Genomic DNA, 18,380 nt, shown 5'->3' on the forward strand with positions numbered 1-18,380 from the left:
AAGGGAGTTGCCACAGTGGTGGCAGAGGCTCTGTCTGCTCTGTTGTCCCCTCCCATTCCACACCTGGCTGTCACTGGTGTCACACTGGTGTCACTGGTGCCACTGCCCCACTCTGCCATCCTGCCTTGCAGTGGGAAACTGAGGCAGGGAGCGGTGCTGTGGGGCCAGGGGCTGTGCCCTGCTGTCCTGGGGTGCACCACAGAGCCCTGGCAGCATTCACACAGATGACCAGGTGCTGTTTCCCCCCAGCCCAACTGTGGGCAAGCCAAGGGGTGGCTTTTTGGGTTGGTGGGGAGGGGACAGGGTCCCCACAGAGTGGCCCACCCTGGTCCCAGCCTGCCACAGCCCAGAGGCTCCCCAGCCCAGCAGTGTCCCCGAGCCCAGGGACAGCCAGGCCCTGCCACCTCGCTGCCTGGCACACAGTGGGACATTGAGGGACACAGCAGGGCTTTGTCCACCCTGTGCCTGCCGGGAAGGGGCTGGTTGCCCTCTGCAGGCTCCCTTGGCCCTGTGCTGCCTCCACAGCTGCAGGGGGCCAGGGGCACCCATGGGAACTGTGGCACCCACAGGGCATGGGGCACCCAAGGGACCAGGCTGCGCCTGCTGCAGCCCTGAGGCCATGAGGACCCACGAGTGTCCCCACCAGAAGGCCATTGCCCCATGGGGCTGGGGACAGTTGCTGCAAGGTTCCCATCAAAAGGGGGAAAGCTTCCAGTTTGGAGCCCCCAGTGCTGAAAGCAGGTCCCTGGGATGGGGGACTCCTTTGCTGCCAGATGCTGGGAATGAGGGAGGTGACAGGGGGACACCACTGCTGTCCCACAGGGCCACACTCCCACAGTGAACAGCTTGGACAAACACAGCCTGGTGGGCCTGGGGGATGTCCCTAGAGCCACCAATGAGGGGGGACAACCCCTTCCCCTGGCCCCAGACCTCTCTCTTACTTGTGCAAGAGCCTTTTACCCCAAGAGCACCGAGTGTGGCCATCGGGCAGCGCTGTCCTGGCCGGGCACCCCGGAGCTGGCAGCCAAGGGGTGCTGGGGGGGCCGGGGGAGGGCGGGCCCGCTGCCTTTAAGGGGGGTGGCTGGCACTCAGAGAGCCCTTTTCTTTGCTGGAGGGCCGGGCGGGCACCCAGAGGGGGAAATCCAGGGCGTGGGACCGCCTGGCAGGGGAGGGCTCCACACAGCAGCAGAGCAGCAGAGCAGGCGGCCGGGGCGCTTGACCAAGTCCAGCACCATGGGTGAGTATGAGGGGAGGGTGGGGGCCACCTGCTGCTGCTCCTTATCCCACCTGGGCACCTTATCCCAGAGCACAGCCTGCTGAAACTTTCCTCTGGCACCGGTGGGGTCCTGGTAACCCCGGGGGGAGGATGCCTTGGCATGGCAAGGAGGACGTTTCCTTTCTCAGGGCAGTTTTCTGTCCCTGTGCACTCGTGGGCTCTTTGTGGGGGCAGGTGCCATCCCCACAGCCTGTCCCACCTGAGCCCTCACCCATGGAGAGATGAGAGCTCCTCCTGGAGCTGGCAGGAGCTGCTCTGTCCGGGCAGGGCACTGAGCCTGGCAATGCTCGTGCCACTTGTATGCCAGCAGCCTTGGGAAAACAGAGGCACAGCTGGTGCCTCAGTTTCCCTGCTGATACAGCAGAGCTAACACTCACCAGTGTGCCCTTGGGGTACCAGGGGTGCTCTGTTCCTGGGGGTGCTCTGTTCCTGGGGGTGCCTCGTGCTGCTGGCTCCCTGTTTCCTCCTCCTGTCTGCAGCACGTTGTTTGGTGCTGGCAGCAGCGGAGCCTGGGTACAAGGCTCAGGATTGTGTGGCACAAGGGCTCTTTCTCCCCTCCTTTCCCCTCCCCAGGCTCCCCCACTGCAGCTTCCCGAAGCAGAGGGGCTGTGGCAGGGAGCCTGCCAGGCCCTGTCGCATCCCAGGACTCGCAGCAGTCCCCTGGGAATGGAGCTGTTCACTGCCCCAGCCTGGGCACCTCCAGGTGGCCAAAAACAAAACCAGAAGAAGCAGCTTTGGTCCCTGTGGGTCCCAGCGAGGTCAGGAGCGGTGCTGGCCAGGATGAACGGGGCCCCCCCTGGATCTGCTGCGTCCAAGGCAAACAAGAGGGAGGGGTCCCAGCACTCCCCTATAGCGCTGCCTTTGTTCCCTGTTTGCTCTTGGCAGGGGGCAGCCACTGGGGTGGCAGTGCCAGGACAATTCCCCATTGTCCTCAGTGCCACTGCACACCCTTGCTCCCAGTGGGGAGGGGAGAGCTGGCCAGGACCCCACGGCTCTCTTGTCCTCTTGGGGAGGAGATAAGCGCTGTGGGGTTTGTGGAGGGAGCGTGGGTTTGGTGTGGGTGCCTTTTTGGCATTCAAGGCAGAAATTCTGTGCACAGATGGGATGTGCCCAGGCAGCCACTGTGCCCTGGGCAGTGGGGTGCCAGAGCCCACATCCTGGGGAAGGGGAGCAGCTTCCCTGTGCTCAGGTGTCACACAGCCAGGGTGGCAGCTTGTCACAGCTTAACTGGAGCCAAGTGCAGGTGGGTGCAAACCCACCTGGCTGTCTGCCCCCAAAGCAGGCAGGAGAGCAGCTGGCTGGGCACCTCCAAACCCAGCCCACTGGGAAACTGAGCCAACACTCCTGCGTGTTAGAGCCCTGACGTGCAGAAGGAGCAGGTGCCCATGGCCTCGCTGCTGAAAAAACCCAGCATTTAGGCACTGCAAGCAGCACACTGCTGCGTGTCCTTGCTTTCCCTGCCCACGCACGGGTCCTGGAGGACCAAACCTATTACACAAGTGCTGTCATTTGTGGAACTAACACGGCTCCTTCCTACAAGCACATCTGCCTACATAAAGGGGCGGCTGCAGCCCGAGCTGCCTGAGGGGTGCCAGGCAAGGCACAAGTGCCCAGGGTGCCACCTGGAAGTCCAGAGTGCTCGTTGTGTGTGCTGGCTCCTGCTGTGCTGCCCCAAGCAGTGTCACCTTGCTGGAACTTCCCTGGGGTTTGTCTCTGTGGAGGTGCTGGGTTTCCCTCCATCTTCGATGGCAAAATTAAACTGCAGGCAGCTGGCGTGGCTGCCGGGCTGTGGTGGCAGTGGGGAGCCCATTAGCAGCTCGTTTTGCCAGGTCCCACTGGCATTACGCTACATCACGCTCTATTTCCATTTGTTTGTCACGGGTCAGCATGGCTGGCTCGCCTCAGCTCCTCACAGCCCCTGTGCCCCACTCTGCCACCATCCTGGGTGGGCTCCTGAGCTGCTTAGAGAGCTCTCAGTGGAGGTGGTGGGTTTGGCTCTACAGAACTGCAATGGGTCATTTCTGGGGTTTTCCTTCAACCTGTTTCCCTCCTCCTGCCAGGCACCTTTTTCCCACTGCACTGGTTCTCCTGAGCTGTGGGCTCCAAGCAATCCCTGTCCCAGGAGAACGGTCCCACCTCACCTCTTTTCTCCATAGGTTTACTTGAGTGCTGTGCCAGATGTCTCATTGGGGCACCCTTTGCTTCCTTGGTTGCCACTGGCCTGTGCTTCTTTGGGGTAGCGCTGTTTTGTGGCTGTGGGCACGAAGCCCTCACAGGCACCGAGCAGCTCATCGAGACCTACTTCTCCAAAAACTACCAGGACTATGAATTTCTCATTGATGTGTAAGTATCGTGCTGCAGAGCACCCCTCTCACAGCTCTATCCTGCTCTGTGCCAGGCTGAAGTGTCTGGCTGGGCTGGCCAGGGCCAGGCTCTCACCCGGGCACCAGGGAGAGCCCAAGCTGCCTTTGCCCATGGCAGGGTCCAAGTGGCTGCTTGTTTTCATTTCACACCAGTTTTTATCTGACCCTTGTCCTGGGTAGAGCTGGACCTGTGCACTGGGTAGGTATGGAGGATGTGGGGGGGTCATGGCAGCCTTGCTCACCTCAGCTTTGCCCCAGCTTGCTCTTCTTGTGGCTTCACCCTCTGTTTTGGTCCCCTTGGGGCAGCGCGGGGAGGGAAAGTGGCAGTGGCCAGGCTGCCCCACACAGGGCTGAGCTCTCCAGCACCACCCCAGCACCTGAGCCTCCCTGCCCACTCCTCTCCCCTGCAGCATCCACGGCTTTCAGTACTTCATCTATGGCACAGCTGCCTTCTTCTTCCTCTATGGAGCCCTGCTGTTGGCCGAAGGCTTCTACACCACTGGTGCCGTCCGGCAAATCTTTGGGGACTACAGGACCACCATCTGCGGCAAGGGCCTGAGCGCAACGGTAACTGGGGGCCCGAAAGGGAGGGGAGCGCGAGGCCCCCAGCGAGCGCACTCGTGGCAGCGGGTGTGTCATTGTTTGGGAAAGTGGCTAGGACATCCTGACAAGGTGATCTTAACCGGGGTTTGTGACCCCTTCGCGCGCCCCAGCGGGTTCGCCACGCTCGGCGTGGCCAGAGGGCAGGAGGCTGCGGCCGTCCGGGTTTGGGGGTGTCCCAAAGGGAAGCACAGCCCTGCTGTCCTGCCCCAGGCCTGCCGTGTTTCCTGAGGGCTAAAGCAGTGCAAATGGCTCCGCTTAATGAAACTGCTTCATGTTTAAACATCAGCAGGGGGAATCAGAGCATCCCTGCAGTGCTGGCAGCTCAGAGCTCAATGGCACCCGGTACCCCTGGGGTCGTCCACTCCACTGGGCTTGGGAACCACGACAAAGTGCTGGCAAAGGGGTCCTGTGGCCTGGGAGGCAGAGGGGCATGGCTGTGGTTCCCTCGGGGGCTGGTTGGGGTGGCACCATGGAGGGAGGGCAGGAGAGATGCATTGACAAGCCAAGGCAGCTTTTGCAGCTGCCCTCCTGCAGAGACCAAACCCTGCTTGGCCGTGGCCACGGTTATCCACCCCCAAAAGTGGCAGCCATCCTGCTGCTGGTCACCCCCTTGCACACACTGCCGGGCGTGAATCTGGGGCTGGCACTGGCCCTGCGAGCTGCAGGAGCCCCCAGCTTGGGCTGCTGTGCTGTGCTGCCTGCCTGGGGACACGCTGGCTCTGGCAGGTGGTGCAGAGCTGGGTGCAGGCAGCATCGCAGTCCCCTCCCTGCCCCATGCCCTCCCCTGCCTGGGGAACCTCGCGCTCCCCTGTCCGTGTCCTTGGCCACTCGGTAACCACGGCCCTGCCCGGGTTTGTCCTGCCCCTTGCAGTTTGTGGGCATTACCTACGTCCTGACCATCATCTGGCTCCTGGTGTTCGCCTGCTCCGCCGTGCCTGTCTACATCTATTTTAACACTTGGACCACCTGCCAGTCCATTGGCAACCCCACCAAGACCTCGGCCAGCATTGGCACCCTGTGTGCAGATGCCAGGATGTACGGTGAGTGCTGGGTTCACCCCCTCAGGGCAGAGGAGAGGGGATGGGGTCAGGGGCCAGGCATGTTGGGTGGGATAAAGCAGGGCAAGTGCTGAAGAGCCCTGAAATGCTGGGGGTTGTTTGATGGGTGGCTGCAGGGAGATAAGCGAGGAATTCAGCTGTCAGCCGTGCCCTGCTCACCTGGCTCCCACATCTCCACAGGTATCCTGCCCTGGAATGCTTTCCCTGGCAAGGTGTGTGGCTCCAACCTGCTCTCCATCTGCAAGACCAGCGAGGTGAGTAACTCCTGCCACTTTATGTGTGCTCCCCTCAGGGGGACACCTTGACTCTGGCCTCCCCAGGCAGCACTTGGGACCCTGTGAGCTCACCCTCCTCTTCCCTTGCAGTTCCAGATGACTTTCCACCTCTTCATCGCAGCCTTCGTGGGGGCAGCTGCCACGCTGGTCTCACTGGTGAGTCAGTGCTCCCCCTGCCCAGCCGTTCTTCTCCGCCTGGCAAAGATGTGGGGGAAAAGGACAGCGAAGGTGGTGGGCATGGATGGGACAGAGCCTGTGCTCGTGTCATTTTCTGGCACGTAAGTGCAGATGGTGAATCCAGGCCATAAGGCAGAGGTGGCTGCAGGAGGGGATCTGGAGAGGCTTTAGGAGACTGCCAGGGAGAGGCCCTGCATTACTGAGTCCCCTGCCTTTGCCCGCCTCTCCTCTTGCTTTACTCCAGGGACACGACACTGCGGTGTCCCGGTGGTGCAGCGGGGCTGTGGGGCTCTGCAGGGCACTGCTCTGTTGGGGTGTGGGGCTGGGGGCTGCCCCCTGGCTCACTCTTTTCCTACCCACAGGTCACCTTCATCATCGCCACCACCTACAACTTCGCAGTCCTCAGGCTGATGGGCCGAGGCACCAAGTTCTAGCCGGCGTGGCGGAGCCCAGCCAGACCAAACGCCCTTCTTTTGTCTAACCCCGAGGCTTTAACACTGCAGCCACCTGACACCAGGTCTCCTGCGTTAACTCTGCCTTCGCTGATGACTCCCCTCCTCTTCCTCCCTCTCATCCATTGTGCTGAGCGTGACCAGGAAGGAGAGCTTCCCACCAATGGACGCCTCTTCATGCACTTTTCTCTCGTTGCTCATCCGTAACTGGTTTGCTCTAGAGCCAAGCCCATCAAAACCAGCCAGAGAAGAGGAGGGACGTTATTCCAGTGTCCCAATGTTGCCTAGGGATGAGCAAAGGCCTTCGAGCTCCTGGGAGGAAGAAATCCATGTAGGTTGCTCCGTGAGTAGCAGGAGGCTACCTAGAGAGAAAAGGAAGTTGGCCCAGTCCTGGTACCATTGCTAGAGACTCTCCTGGAGCTGTCTGCTGTCACCACCCATGGATGGAGAATAAGAGAAGGATTTTTTTCCCTTAGCAGAGAAAGATGAATTTAACCTATATCACCTGCTGCAGCCACGGCAAAGGGAGTTCAGGGCAAGGATCTTCCCAGTGTGGAGAAGAGAGTGCTGCTCCCAATGCTGATAAAGCCCTAACCCAGCTGCCCCTATTAAAGCCTAAAGGAGTTTGGTGTCTCTGTAGACAAGGGGGACTCTTGGCTTTACCCTCCAGGCAGCAGAGAGGCAGCAAATAGGTTTGACTGAGGGGGGGACACATCTGCACCAAGCCCTGGGAACATAAAGCCAGAGCCATCCCTCCGTAGGCAGGGGATAACCCTCGGGACCGCGTGCCTTGCCTGCCCTGCCAGTGCCCTTCACAATGGTGCTCTTCTCTGGGGTGATGTCTGCTTCTCTAACCTGTGCTGCACTGGAGAGCTCAGCTCACTTCTCCCCTTTGTCCAATGTAACTCCCCCTCCTTCTGTCCCCCTCGTCCCCTCACTGTTTTTTCCTGCAAGTCAGGACAGCTGTCTTGTGCCTGTCAGGGTGGGAGGGACGGGCAGCATCTCGCTTCCAGGTGAAACCCAGGAAGGAACTGAGGAGGGAAGGAAAGGTGGTGGTTTGGGGGTCACAGGGTGCAAACACAGCCTGTCTCTGCAATCCAGATCCTTTCTGGTGCCAGTCTTTTCCCATGGAGAGGAGCAGGGGGGTGAGGGGTTGGGTGGAGACCTCTCCATGACTGTTCTCCAGCTGGAGGAAAGCCCCCTGGCTGGGTAGCATGGGTCCAGCCAGACCTGCAGAAGTGCTGTTTGCACTCCTCCCTGACAACTGGTGATTTGTTTTGCTCTCCCTAAAGCTAATCTTTGTGTTTATTTATTGGAGAAACTACTTTCAGTGGCAGACTGTAGCTCCATCTTGCATGGATTTCTTTTTTCTTTTTCATGTCTGTATTATTGTTATATATATTTTTTAGTGCTGGTTTCAGCAGGGGCAAGGATAAGGAGGCAGATCTGCTGAGCAGTGCATTTGAAGGATCCTTGCCTCCAGGAATGCTGAAATAGGTTGGCCAGGCTACCAACGCACACGGGATGGGGATGGGGGGAGATGCCAGGAGGGGTGGCAGGGTTGGGAGAAACCAGTCCAGATCTGGAAATTCACATCAATGCTATCTCTCTTGGGGGTTTGCTGGGGTTTTTTTACATATCCATTTAACAAAAAATAACCAGGTCCTCCTTCCCACCCTTGTCCCCAGACCCCACACACGCACACAGACGTACACACACACACACGCAAAAAGAGTTAATCAACTGAAAGTGTTTCCTTCATTTCTGATCTAGAATTTCAACTTGTTAACCAGCAATAAAATGGAGCAAGTTTTTAGAGACTTATCTTACAAGATGTATTTTATAAAAATTAAAGAAAATACATTAAAATTAAGAACATTCTGAACAAGATGTACGTCTCCCTGTCCGTTTGTGGTGCTGGCTTTCCCACCTCCCACCCCCAATAAGAAAAATAAAGGGGAGGCTGTCCAGGGAAAGGGAGGTTGCAGAGGAGAAGGTCTCAGCACTTGCTGACCCATGTGTGGGCCAGCAGACCCTGCAGGGCTCTGCCCACTCCAGCCACGAGGTTCATAACTCTGATTCCAAAATCATTGTTCCCTGCTCGGGGGGGCCCTTAAAACCTCTTATTTCTCCTCCAGCCACCCTGAGAAAAGCTGGGGTCTTGTAGCAGCTGCTTGCTTGTGTTTGGTGGTGATGCTGCCCTTTAACACTCGGCCCACGTCCTGACAGCCTCTGCTGTGTCTCGTCATGTAGCACAACAAAACCACAACAAAACTAACAGGGCATCTCAAGCCAAGCTGGCTGGCACTGAGGCAGCATGTGTGGGATGAACATGTCCAGAGCCATGCAGGGTGGGCGATTCTCTCGCTTGCAGAGAGCCCTGTGTGGGACAGGATGGTCTTGTTGAGACACATGGGCACACTGGACTGTCACAGAGCCCTGCATGTCCTGTCTGTGGCTGCTTGGTGCCATTTGCTGCAGAATTGTTAATGGTGTGCACAGTGCTGGTGTGTGGGAGGGCATCAGCTTCTGCCTGTCTGCCCCAGAAACCCTTAGGTGCATCTTTCCATGGCAGCTGTTCAAAAATTATTGATTCAAATATTGTTTCTCCTGGAAATCTCCCCAGGAGCTGTGCTCAAGGGCCTCCAGGGAGTGAGGCCACAGAGGGATGCTCCCAGCCCCACAGGTCTGCCCAGAAAAGCAGATTTCAGGCACAGCCACATGCCCATGAGTGGCACGGAGGGACCTTCACTACTGTTCCAAAATGGGACTCTAGCCCAAATCCCACTCCCCCCTCTCTTCTCTGGCTTCGGTCCCCTCTGAACAGGCAGCAAAGTTGCCCGTGCAGCCTGGCCAGGGGAGGTTTAGCTCATCCACTGCTGCTGCCCCAGCTCAGAGGCACAGCTCGGCCTTGCTGTGGCTGATAGAAACCCATGGGGCTGCAGCCAGCATCAATGGGGCCCTTTGTTCCCTGCGTTCCCAGATGCCATCACCCTCCTCTCCCCATGCTGAAAGGGTCCTGTGTGTGCACAACAGGACCGAGCTGGGGAACAAAACAGCGTCTCTTTCCCCTGGCAGAGACTGGTGCCCCCCCGGCCGGGGCGAGTGCTGGGGACAGCGAGTGCGAGGTGGTGTGTGAGAGCAGCCAGCGAGGCCAGGGTGCCTCGGGCCAAAGGACACACGCAGCATCAGCAGGTGTGCCCTTGGCCACGCCCCGCTGTCACCCCACCTGGGGACATGGGACCTGCCCTCACGGCTCCTTTCCTGGGCACCCAGCGCCCTCCAGGAACTGCCCGAGAAAAGACAGCGAATAAGCTCTGCCTCATCCCAGACAACATCCCTGTAAACCGGCCCATCTGGAGAGCTCCAAGCAGGGGACCCGGTGCAATCACCTGTTTTCCCTTATCTAGAGGCTAAAATGGGGCTGTACTTTGCTCCCGCAGAGGCTGGACCAGAGAAAGGGACCCTGGACCAAGTCCCACGGGCTGGCTTGCTGGCAAGAAGGCGAGGCGACTCCCATCCCTCCATCCTGTGCCCTGCCGCCCGGGGAGACGGCCCTGCGTGCCCTGGGGAGAGGAAAAGACAGGGGAGGGGATGGCAGCACCCAGAGGGGTTGGTGATGACCACGGGTCCCCAGCCTTGCGCTCAGGCAGCCCCCAAGGGCGAAGGGCCCCGGGCTGATGCTGCTCCCGGCCGCCTCCGCATCCCCGATCCTCCGGGTGCGCATCCCCGGTCCTGCGGCTCCTCCCCGCGGCCACCGGGTGCAGCGGCGGCTCCTGGGGCAGCGAGGCAAGCGGCGGCGAGCCCCGGTTCCCTCCGCAGCCCCGGTCCCTGCCCGGCCCCGGCTGACGGCGCTTCCTGGGGACCCCTCCCCTGAGCCTCCGGAGCACACAGAGCCCACCAGCACACACCACAAACCGCTCACTTCTCTTAGCACGGATTCGGGCTCAGCCCTGGAAGGGCTGTGTAGGATGATGTGCTGGTTTCAGCTAGGAGTTTTCTTCACAGCGGCTACTAACAGAGGTGTGCTTTGCAAAAGCCATGCCTGGCAAGCAGCTCTGCCTGCCAGGGCCGTGGCATGGCACTGACACCCACCTGCCCTGGCTCAAGTCCTCACCTGCATCTGATCAAGCACCCAGCTGCTTTCTCTCCATCTCTGCACAGTCCAGCTCTGCCAGGGAGATGTCTGATGATGAGGAGGGAAAAGTAAGTGGAAAGTCACAGAATCACAGGATGGCCTGGGTTCAAAGGGCCTTTAACAATCATCCAGCTCTGACCGCCTGCCATGGGCAGGGACAGCTTCCACTAGACCAGGTTGCTCAGAGCTCCATTCTGCCTGGATTTGAACACTTCCAGGGATGGGGCAAACACAGCTTCTCTGAGCAACCTGTGCCAGGAGTCCTGTTCCTGCACATGGCCACGTGCATCAGCCCCAAAGGACCCCAGGAAGTCAGGAGGAAAGAGCTGCTGCACCAGCCATGCAAGCACTGGGGCCAGGGGATATCTCTGTCCATCTCTGTTTGTTCTGGCATGAGCAATCACCTCAGCAGATAATCCACCATTTCACAGATTAGCCCAATCTCCCAGTCAAGGGACTCTGACTCACCTGTGGCCTTCAGAGAGCCGCTGATGCAGCTGCCATCACCTCCCACCTGGGCAGTGCAGAGTGCTCCGAAGTCCAGAGGAGAACACGCCAGTGCCCCAGCTGTCCTCAGGCCCCTGTTTGGAACTGGAGCTTGGAGTAGGGTTCAGGGGCTCCTAAAGGGGCATTTTTAACTCTTTATTCATTCTTCTCAACCTCAAATTCACACAAGAATATGCTGCAGCCAGAGATCCCATTAATCTCCTCACAGTTTATTGCCTTGGAGCAGCCCCAGAGCTGAGGTGGAGCTGCACTCAGGGAACACCCCGGTCACCCAGAGAGCAGCCCCAGGGCATCTGCAGCCACTGGTGCTCCTCAGAAAGTGGCTCTTGAGGAGAATCCAGCTTGCTCAGCCCACCACCAAGCAGTTGCATAGCCTTTCAGGGGCACTATCTGGCCCACAGCAGTAGAACCCTCAAGAGGGCCATGGGAGAGGATGATGAATGGGATCAGGACATTCCTCACCCCTCCTCCTCTCCAAATACACTGGGATATGCAACTGTTCCACACAGAAGCAGCTCATTGCTTTCCTTTGGAAACTCTCCTTTGCCCTTCAGGGATCCATCCTCTCCTCCCCAACCCATGACAAAATCTACTGAGTCCTCTGCCACAGCTTACAGTGGGGAAGTGGACAAAGAGGGAATGGCCTCACTGCCTCTGCCTGCACTTCCTTACAAACACCTCACACCAGGGGAGCCAGCAGGCCCTGGTGCTTTCAGACAGACCCTTCCTGACATGAGGTAGCCTCACCCAAACCCTGCAACACTTCCAGGCCAGAGCCATCTCCCACCAGTCTTGGGAGCCTGTGTCTTCAGCTGCCTTTTGAAACAGCTGAAGTAAGATGTTGGAGGACCCCAGATACTCCAGCCCACATTTAAAATGCAGTTTCCAAGGACTTTAAACCCTACACTGCCTCCTGCAATCATGGATAGTGCAAGCCGACCTGGGAGGAAAATAAACTAAAAGGTTTTGCCAAAAGAAACAGCAGGCACAGGCTCTGCAAACACAGAGAAAGTCTCCCAAAATAAGCAGCCATCCTAGCAGGACAGCAAAAGAGAACAGTCCCCATATGCTGATTTCCCTCTCAGCATCCTATGGAAAATCATGCCTGGTTAAAACCCCCTGGAGCCCCAGGAACCAGTTCCAAGATCACTGCAAGAAGTCTCAGGGAAGTACCGGACTTGCTGCTGAGAGCCCAGGCTGAGAATTTAAGATGTAGTGACAGAAGGAAGTCATGTGGAATATTTCTGCTCTGAAACGGCTTTCTGATTCTCTTGAAAAGACAAAACTGGTCACTGGATTCAGCTGTTGAGTTCTGATCCTTCAGTTCCTGGCCCAGGCAGGGACACGAAGGCACATCCCTCTGATCCCTCAGTGACTTCTCCCTGCCAGATGCTGTAACTAACCCCTCAGAAGAGCAAAGGGTGACCTGGACATTGATAAACCAAGAAGGCAGCCACTCCCCAAACTCACTTGAATACATCCATGTTTTATTTGCTTAAATAAAGGTAGAATCTTGGTTTTACAATTCCAGTTCTGTAGCAATAGCAACAACCGCAGCAGCACGAGTGGACACAGGGGAAGGGATGGCTGTTGGCACTGAACTTGCAACAGAATTCAAAATCCTGGTTCCTTTGGGAGTTGTGCGTTTCATTTAAAATAAATTAAACAGTTCAAATATATTATAATCTACCTTTTTTTTAAAAAAAAACACGTAAGCCTAATAGGTGGGGTTTAATATAAAACAAGTCAATGATCCAATGTCTGTTAGAAATAAAAGGTGCTGTGTAACGTGCATAACGAGGCTCTTGAGCTTTAGCTACCAGCATTGACACACACAGGGTGCTGCAAACAGCTGCACGTGTGCCTCCTGCACTGTGGCACGCTGAACCTCTGCCCTCTTCCACAGGAGGTGCCAGTCCTCACACAGACCCCTGGAGAGCCACGGGGAAGTGGCAGTTCCACCTTCAGCAGCCCCCAGGCAGGGCCGGGCAGCACACGGAGGCTTGAGGCTGTTCTGACCCTCAGCCCCTGCACAAACCAGCTCCAGGGAATGAGGCTGCTCAGGGATGGAAACTGGAACCACAGGTCACTGAGCCTGGGATCTCGAAGGAAATATCAAGCAGCGCTAATGAAGAAAAATCTAGAGGCCTCAGGAGGTCAGACACAGTTAAATAAACAGTAACAATAACATTCTGTAAAAATCTCTTTCACCTACAGAGGCAGAACCTTCTCCTTAAGGGACCTGTTTTTCCAGAGACTGCAAGAGCTGCCTAGATGAATACAACTGTTCAGGCCTGTTTAGAAATTAGATCCCCTTAAAGCATTAATACTCCAGTCCCTTCCACACACGGTTGCCCTGCAGAGAAGGACAAGATCTCCCTGTGTTACCCCAGAGGAAATGAGGGAATGCTCATGCTCTGCATGCTCAGACTGTGCCATGATGGGGACAAGCTGCCAGCACAGGGCAGAGACTGCCCTGCTCTAAAGCACAGCTTAAGGGAGGGTTGCTTGATTTGAGCTACAAAATTTACCATCCAGCAGCTGATCCCAGTGGGAACCACAGCCGGCAGCCAGCGGATACGTGCTCGGGGCAGTGCTCGGGGCAGGCTCCTACGTGCCTGTGGGCACTCACAGCTTTGGTCAAATGCTTGCAGGGAGGCTGCAGGGCACGAGGTCTGAATGGCAAAGACAGCAGCCAGCAAGCTCATCTCTGCTGCACAGCCAGCCTGGGACTAACACCTAGCAGAGGAAAGGAGATGGGAGCAAAGTCCTTGGGCTCCCCATGCCCATTTTTCAGCCACCTCAAACTGAGAAAAGTGGTGCAGCTTTCTCCGCACTGGGCTGAACACAGCAGTTAACTGAGCAGACACTTGACCAGTCTGTCAGAGGAATTGCAGATAAAACATCCTGGATTTCCCACGAGGGATCAAGGGCCAGGATGATGGCATGAGCTAACTGTGCTCAGCAGCACCGTGCCTGACAACAGTGAATGATTCTGTGCTGCAGCATTCAGATGGGAACGTCCATGCTAGAGCAACTGAAGGCATGGATCTGCCAGCAAGTGAGGCACAGTGGTCACTGGTGCCAGAAGGCCAGAGGGTTTAACAGCTGACCACACATGAGCCCCCCAACCACCTGCACACCTAGGAGACAGCCCACCCACCTGCCATCTGGTCTGCTAGAGCACATCACCTGAACACAGTGATTACTTGTGACAGAAACCAGCTGAAATTCTGAACCAGCTCTCCTGAGTAACCCTTTGACATGACCCAGCGAGCGTCCACATTGGTGTTTTTCACCCAGGGCTTCAAGGCTGAGCTTCCACGAGAGACAAGGAAACATGTATTAAACAACAAGCAGACAGTCTCTCCAAAAAAATAACACTCACACAAGACAAAGTTAGAGGTGAGGAAAAACAGGCCAGAAATAGGCAGCTATGAAGTAACAAAGCTGTCACATTCAAACACAAGCCCATCTCTCCCTTCCTATGTTGTTTCAGGTTGGAGCTCTAACAATTCTCATCATAATTCAGCCTCAGGACACAATACACTTATCCCAAACAACAGACACACATCCCAGCCACTCCAGTATTTGGCTTTCTCAGAGTCACATGGGCCAGAGTCTTTACGACAGGTTTTGTTCAGTACGCTGAGTGGGATTTCCTTTGGCAGTATGGTCATGAGTGGGTCTAATGTTTTTTTTTTAGTTCAGGACTAAAATACTTCAGTGTAAAGGATGCTCTCAGCTTTGCTCTGCAGGCAGTTCTTGGTACAGAACAAATCCCTATTGTCTTTAGGGAATTTAAAGGACTTTAACTCAGCCCCTTAAACCTGCAGAGATGGAAGCAAGACTATGCTCACATGCTCTGTTAACAGCTCCCTCCTGCAGATACATGCTCTGTGCCTGAAAACTCCAGGCAGGATTCAGATGGTGAGGCTGCAGCTCCCCAGTGAGCAAACCACCTCTTGTCCTTGTGGCCACTCTCCTCAGAGTGCCCCAGGGCTGCCCAGGCGTGTTCCGATCCAGCCGCCGGCTCGAGCGCCGCTCCCAGAGCAGCAGCCACTCTCAACAACAGGAAGAGCCTGACTTGGAGCTGGAGTTGAGGTCAATGGTGTGGCCCAGCATGCAGTGCTCCAGCTGCTCCTCCACCGCCAGCACCTGCCGCACGGCTTCCTCAAAGGCCACCGTTACATTGGTGTCATCCTTGGCACTAGTCTCCAGGTACGGATAGTTACCGTTCTCCATGCACCAGGCCCGGGCCTCCTCTGTGCTCACCTGTCTCTCCAGTTTGTCTATCTTGTTGCCCAGCACTACAAATGGGAAGTGTTCAGGGTCCTTCACGTCGGCATAATAGATAAACTCCTTCTGCCAGTTACTGAGGTTCTCAAAGCTCTGCCGGTCATCCACGCTGAAGGTCAGCAGGCAGCAGTCTGCTCCCCGGTAAAAGGGCGTCCGCAGGCTCTTGAACCTCTCCTGTCCCGCAGTGTCCCAAATCTGGAGGGTCACAAAACGCCCGTCCACCTCCAGGTCCCGGTTCAAGAACTCCACCCCGATAGTGTGGAATGCCTGCGAGTCAAACTTGTTGGTGACGTAGCGATTCATGAGGGAGCTCTTCCCCACTCCACCATCTCCAAGGAGAATCACCTTCAGGAGCAAGGACTTCCCACTCATTGCAGCAGGACGGAGGGGCAGGGTACCACAGCAATCTGCAGGGTTCAGAGATAGTACAAAACAGCCATTTGAGTCGTGGGTTCTGCAGAAAGACACCCAGAGAACAGAATATAGTATTTCCATCCCCATTTCTGAAGTTTTGTGTATAGGAGGTGATGTCTCTTTTTAGAGAGATCTTATTATCCTAATCTCTCTTATTAGAGAGTTTAGAGCTGGGAACTGGACAAACTTTCAGGCACTCAAGTCCTCCATCAGGTCCCAAATGGATGCAGCACATGACCCCTTTAAGTGCAAGGTAAAAACAACTGTTGAGACTTTAGCATCAATTACACCACTTTGGGTGAAAACTCTGTATCAGAAAGCTTGTCCAGTTTTTCCAAACACATCATCACTACTTAAAACATCTCTCCGTGCCTGCATCCTATGAGGCTGTCACAGAAACAGCAAAATCACCAGGGGTGGCCATCACCAGGCCTTCCTTTCCACTGTACCACCACCAGCTAAATGATTTCTCCTCTCTGACTTGCTCTGCTGGAAGGATGCAATAGATGTGCAGGTCCAACATCAATACAAGTAATTTGTGAAGCCAGTTCTTAATCACCCTGAGGATGCTGACTCACCTTGCCAGCGGAGCTGCGCGTGATCTCCCGGCTCGGAAGGGGTTTCCCAGGCACAGGCACCAGCTGCTCTTTGCTGGCAACGCCTGACACAGCCCAGTTTGCTCAGGCTCAGCTGCAAGTTCACATTGCAACAACCCAGACACCACAGGTTCCTTAGTCAGCACCCTCAAGGCCAAGTGCCAAGGCATCCTCCCCCTCCCAGTCTCTGCAGGCTAAGGTAAAGGCCTGACATGGAGTAAGAGGTTTGTTTGGCTGTTGTACTGTACCTGCTCTGTCTCCAGGACTGTCCAGGGAACACCTTCCTCCAGCGTAACAGTCACTAAAAAACAAACATCAGTCATCAAGGTTACCAGAGCTGCCTCTGTTGGCTTTCAGTTTGTGATGCTGATCGAGGAGGGACCTACAACAGCAGAGCTCTAGGAAACCTGCACGTGCAGTACTGATGGCTGGAGTAAAACAGCAAGAACAGAGCACTGAGGAGTTTCCATCGCCCTGAGTGAAATGGAACAAAGCCCATTTTTGGCCAGGGCAGAGCCAGTACAATGTGCATGTTCTTACCTGAACCCCAGGTAAGAACAGAACAAACTGAAGCTCTGATGTGAGAGCACAGGCTGTGCACTCTGTGTCTCCCCTAAATACAGGGGATGATAACTGTGATCTGCTTGTCCTGCCTACTCACACACCCTGGCATTTGATTTGAGGATTGAACCTGAATCTACTAACCAAGAAAGTGAGCCAGCTGGTAACCCCCTTGTAGGAAAAGATATGAAGCTTGCTTGCACCTGCTACCAACATTCCTGGGAAGGGTGGGGATGAGCAGTGCTGCTTAGTGATGACATCTCCAGCCCATTGAAGCACAAGTGTGTGGCACTGCTCAGATCAGCACTCCTACTCCTTCCAGGCCAAGCCCTGCTTTCTGCCTTAACCTCGGGGGGCCCTGTTCAACCTTGATTCTGCTCTTTTTGCAGCCCTTTCAAACAGTGCTTACCACAAAGCCAAAAGCAGAAACTTCTGCTTTAAGTGAGTTTCTGTGCTTTCTGCACTAAAGGCTCACAAATTTCACTTCCCTGCACAGAAACACCTCAAACCAAGCACAGCTGAGCTAACCTAATGGGCGATTTGAGGAACAGTGTGTGATTCAGTAGTTCTAAAGCAAAGCTCAAAATGCAAATGTCAGAAGAGACAGAAACAGGAACTGCAGCCCAGGTCCCCCTGACCCATGGCTTTGGGGAAGTCCTGCCCCGTGAGCAGGTGAGCTGTTCAATACCCTTGTTCCTTTCCCAAACCTTCCTGAGGGATGTTTAAGACAGTCACTGTCACCAAAGCCCCTCCTGGCACAGGCCATCAGCCCCAAGCAGAGTTTCTGATTAGAAATGCTCCGTTATCAAGTGACTCGTTTTAAAATGGCTAATAGGTTATGTCGGGCTGCTCCAGAGCCTGCGGGTCAGCACGCTGCCGGCAGCCGCGACACAGCCTTGACATCGCTGGCCCCGCTGCGAGCCATTCTGGAGACTGCACCCCACTGCAGCAGGGCCAACCCGCTCTCACAAGGCGCCAGCACCTGTGTGCAGGTACCACCAGCGGCGTGGGCACGCCGGGTCCGACTCCCCCCTGCTCCCCAGGCCCCGGCTCGGCGGAGGCGAGACCCTCCGGCGGGTCCCATCCCGCCCCACGGGAGCGACCGGAGAGATGCCCGCAGCCGAGGAGCGACACCCGCGAGGGGCCCCCTCGGCAGGGGCCGGGATGAGGGGGCGGCTCTCCAGCCCCCCCTCCGCGGGTGCCCAGGTCGGGGGCGGCGGCGCCGGGCCCGCCCTTACCTCGCCCTCACCGCCCTCCGGCCGCCGCCGCCGCCGCCCGGCCCGCGGGGCGCAGGTGCCGCTCAGCGCCGCGCCTGCGCCGCGCACGCGCCTCCCGCCGGCCGGCAGGGCCCGCCCTCGGCGGCAGGACCCGCCCCGCAGCCCCTCACGGACACCCCCCTCACGGACACCCCCCTCAGGGTCCCGCATGTCCCCCCTGTGCCTCCTCCGTCCCCTCACGGTCTCCCGCCACTGCCCTTACAGTCCCGCATATGCCCCCTGTGCCTCCTGCGCCCCCTCACAGTCCCTCCGCCACTCCCTTCACGGTCCCCCGCCACTCACGGTCCTGCGTGTCCCCCCTGTGCCTCCTCAGCCCCCTCATGGTTCCGCATGTCCCCCCTGTGCCTCCTCAGCCCCCTCATGGTTCCGCATGTCCCCCCTGTG

At 56.8% G+C, this 18,380-nt stretch overlaps 2 protein-coding genes across 4 annotated transcripts; one reads left to right on the plus strand and one right to left on the minus strand.

Moving 5' to 3' along the window:
* Positions 1 to 1,081: 1,081 nt before the first annotated feature.
* Positions 1,082 to 8,088, plus strand: PLP1 (proteolipid protein 1). Of its 2 annotated transcripts, none has more exons than XM_063416783.1 (7): positions 1,082 to 1,237; positions 3,433 to 3,619; positions 4,050 to 4,311; positions 5,114 to 5,282; positions 5,481 to 5,554; positions 5,666 to 5,731; positions 6,115 to 8,088. In XM_063416783.1, exons 1-7 carry the CDS (start codon positions 1,234 to 1,236, stop codon positions 6,184 to 6,186), a joined length of 834 nt encoding a protein of 277 aa, XP_063272853.1. In that variant the 5' UTR covers positions 1,082 to 1,233; the 3' UTR covers positions 6,187 to 8,088. The 2 variants fall into 2 exon arrangements, with proteins under 2 accessions (XP_063272853.1, XP_063272854.1); XM_063416784.1 differs by having other exon boundaries at positions 4,050 to 4,206.
* A 4,234-nt stretch (positions 8,089 to 12,322) lies between these two features.
* Positions 12,323 to 18,044, minus strand: RAB9B (RAB9B, member RAS oncogene family). Of its 2 annotated transcripts, XM_063416772.1 has the most exons (3): positions 17,958 to 18,044; positions 16,407 to 16,459; positions 12,323 to 15,555 (listed from the first exon to the last, which is right to left on the minus strand). In XM_063416772.1, exon 3 carries the CDS (start codon positions 15,518 to 15,520, stop codon positions 14,915 to 14,917), a length of 606 nt encoding a protein of 201 aa, XP_063272842.1. In that variant the 5' UTR covers positions 15,521 to 15,555; positions 16,407 to 16,459; positions 17,958 to 18,044; the 3' UTR covers positions 12,323 to 14,914. The 2 variants fall into 2 exon arrangements, with proteins under 2 accessions (XP_063272842.1, XP_063272843.1); XM_063416773.1 differs by lacking the exons at positions 16,407 to 16,459; positions 17,958 to 18,044 and adding an exon at positions 16,141 to 16,399.
* Positions 18,045 to 18,380: the final 336 nt, after the last annotated feature.

The sequence above is a fragment of the Prinia subflava genome, chromosome 20 (assembly GCF_021018805.1).
Source record: "Prinia subflava isolate CZ2003 ecotype Zambia chromosome 20, Cam_Psub_1.2, whole genome shotgun sequence".
Lineage (NCBI taxonomy): Eukaryota > Metazoa > Chordata > Aves > Passeriformes > Cisticolidae > Prinia > Prinia subflava.

What these genes read in the sequence shown, in the direction of transcription:
- PLP1 (XM_063416783.1), top strand. An exon ending in GGCTAGGACATCCTGACAAG is followed by an intron (nt 4,312 to 5,113) that starts GTGATCTTAACC and finishes TGCCCCTTGCAG; the next exon opens with TTTGTGGGCATTACCTACGT. An exon ending in CTGCCACGCTGGTCTCACTG is followed by an intron (nt 5,732 to 6,114) that starts GTGAGTCAGTGC and finishes TCCTACCCACAG; the next exon opens with GTCACCTTCATCATCGCCAC.
- RAB9B (XM_063416772.1), bottom strand. Translation starts at nt 15,520, where the DNA reads ATGAGTGGGAAGTCCTTGCTCCTGAAGGTGATTCTCCTTGGAGATGGT.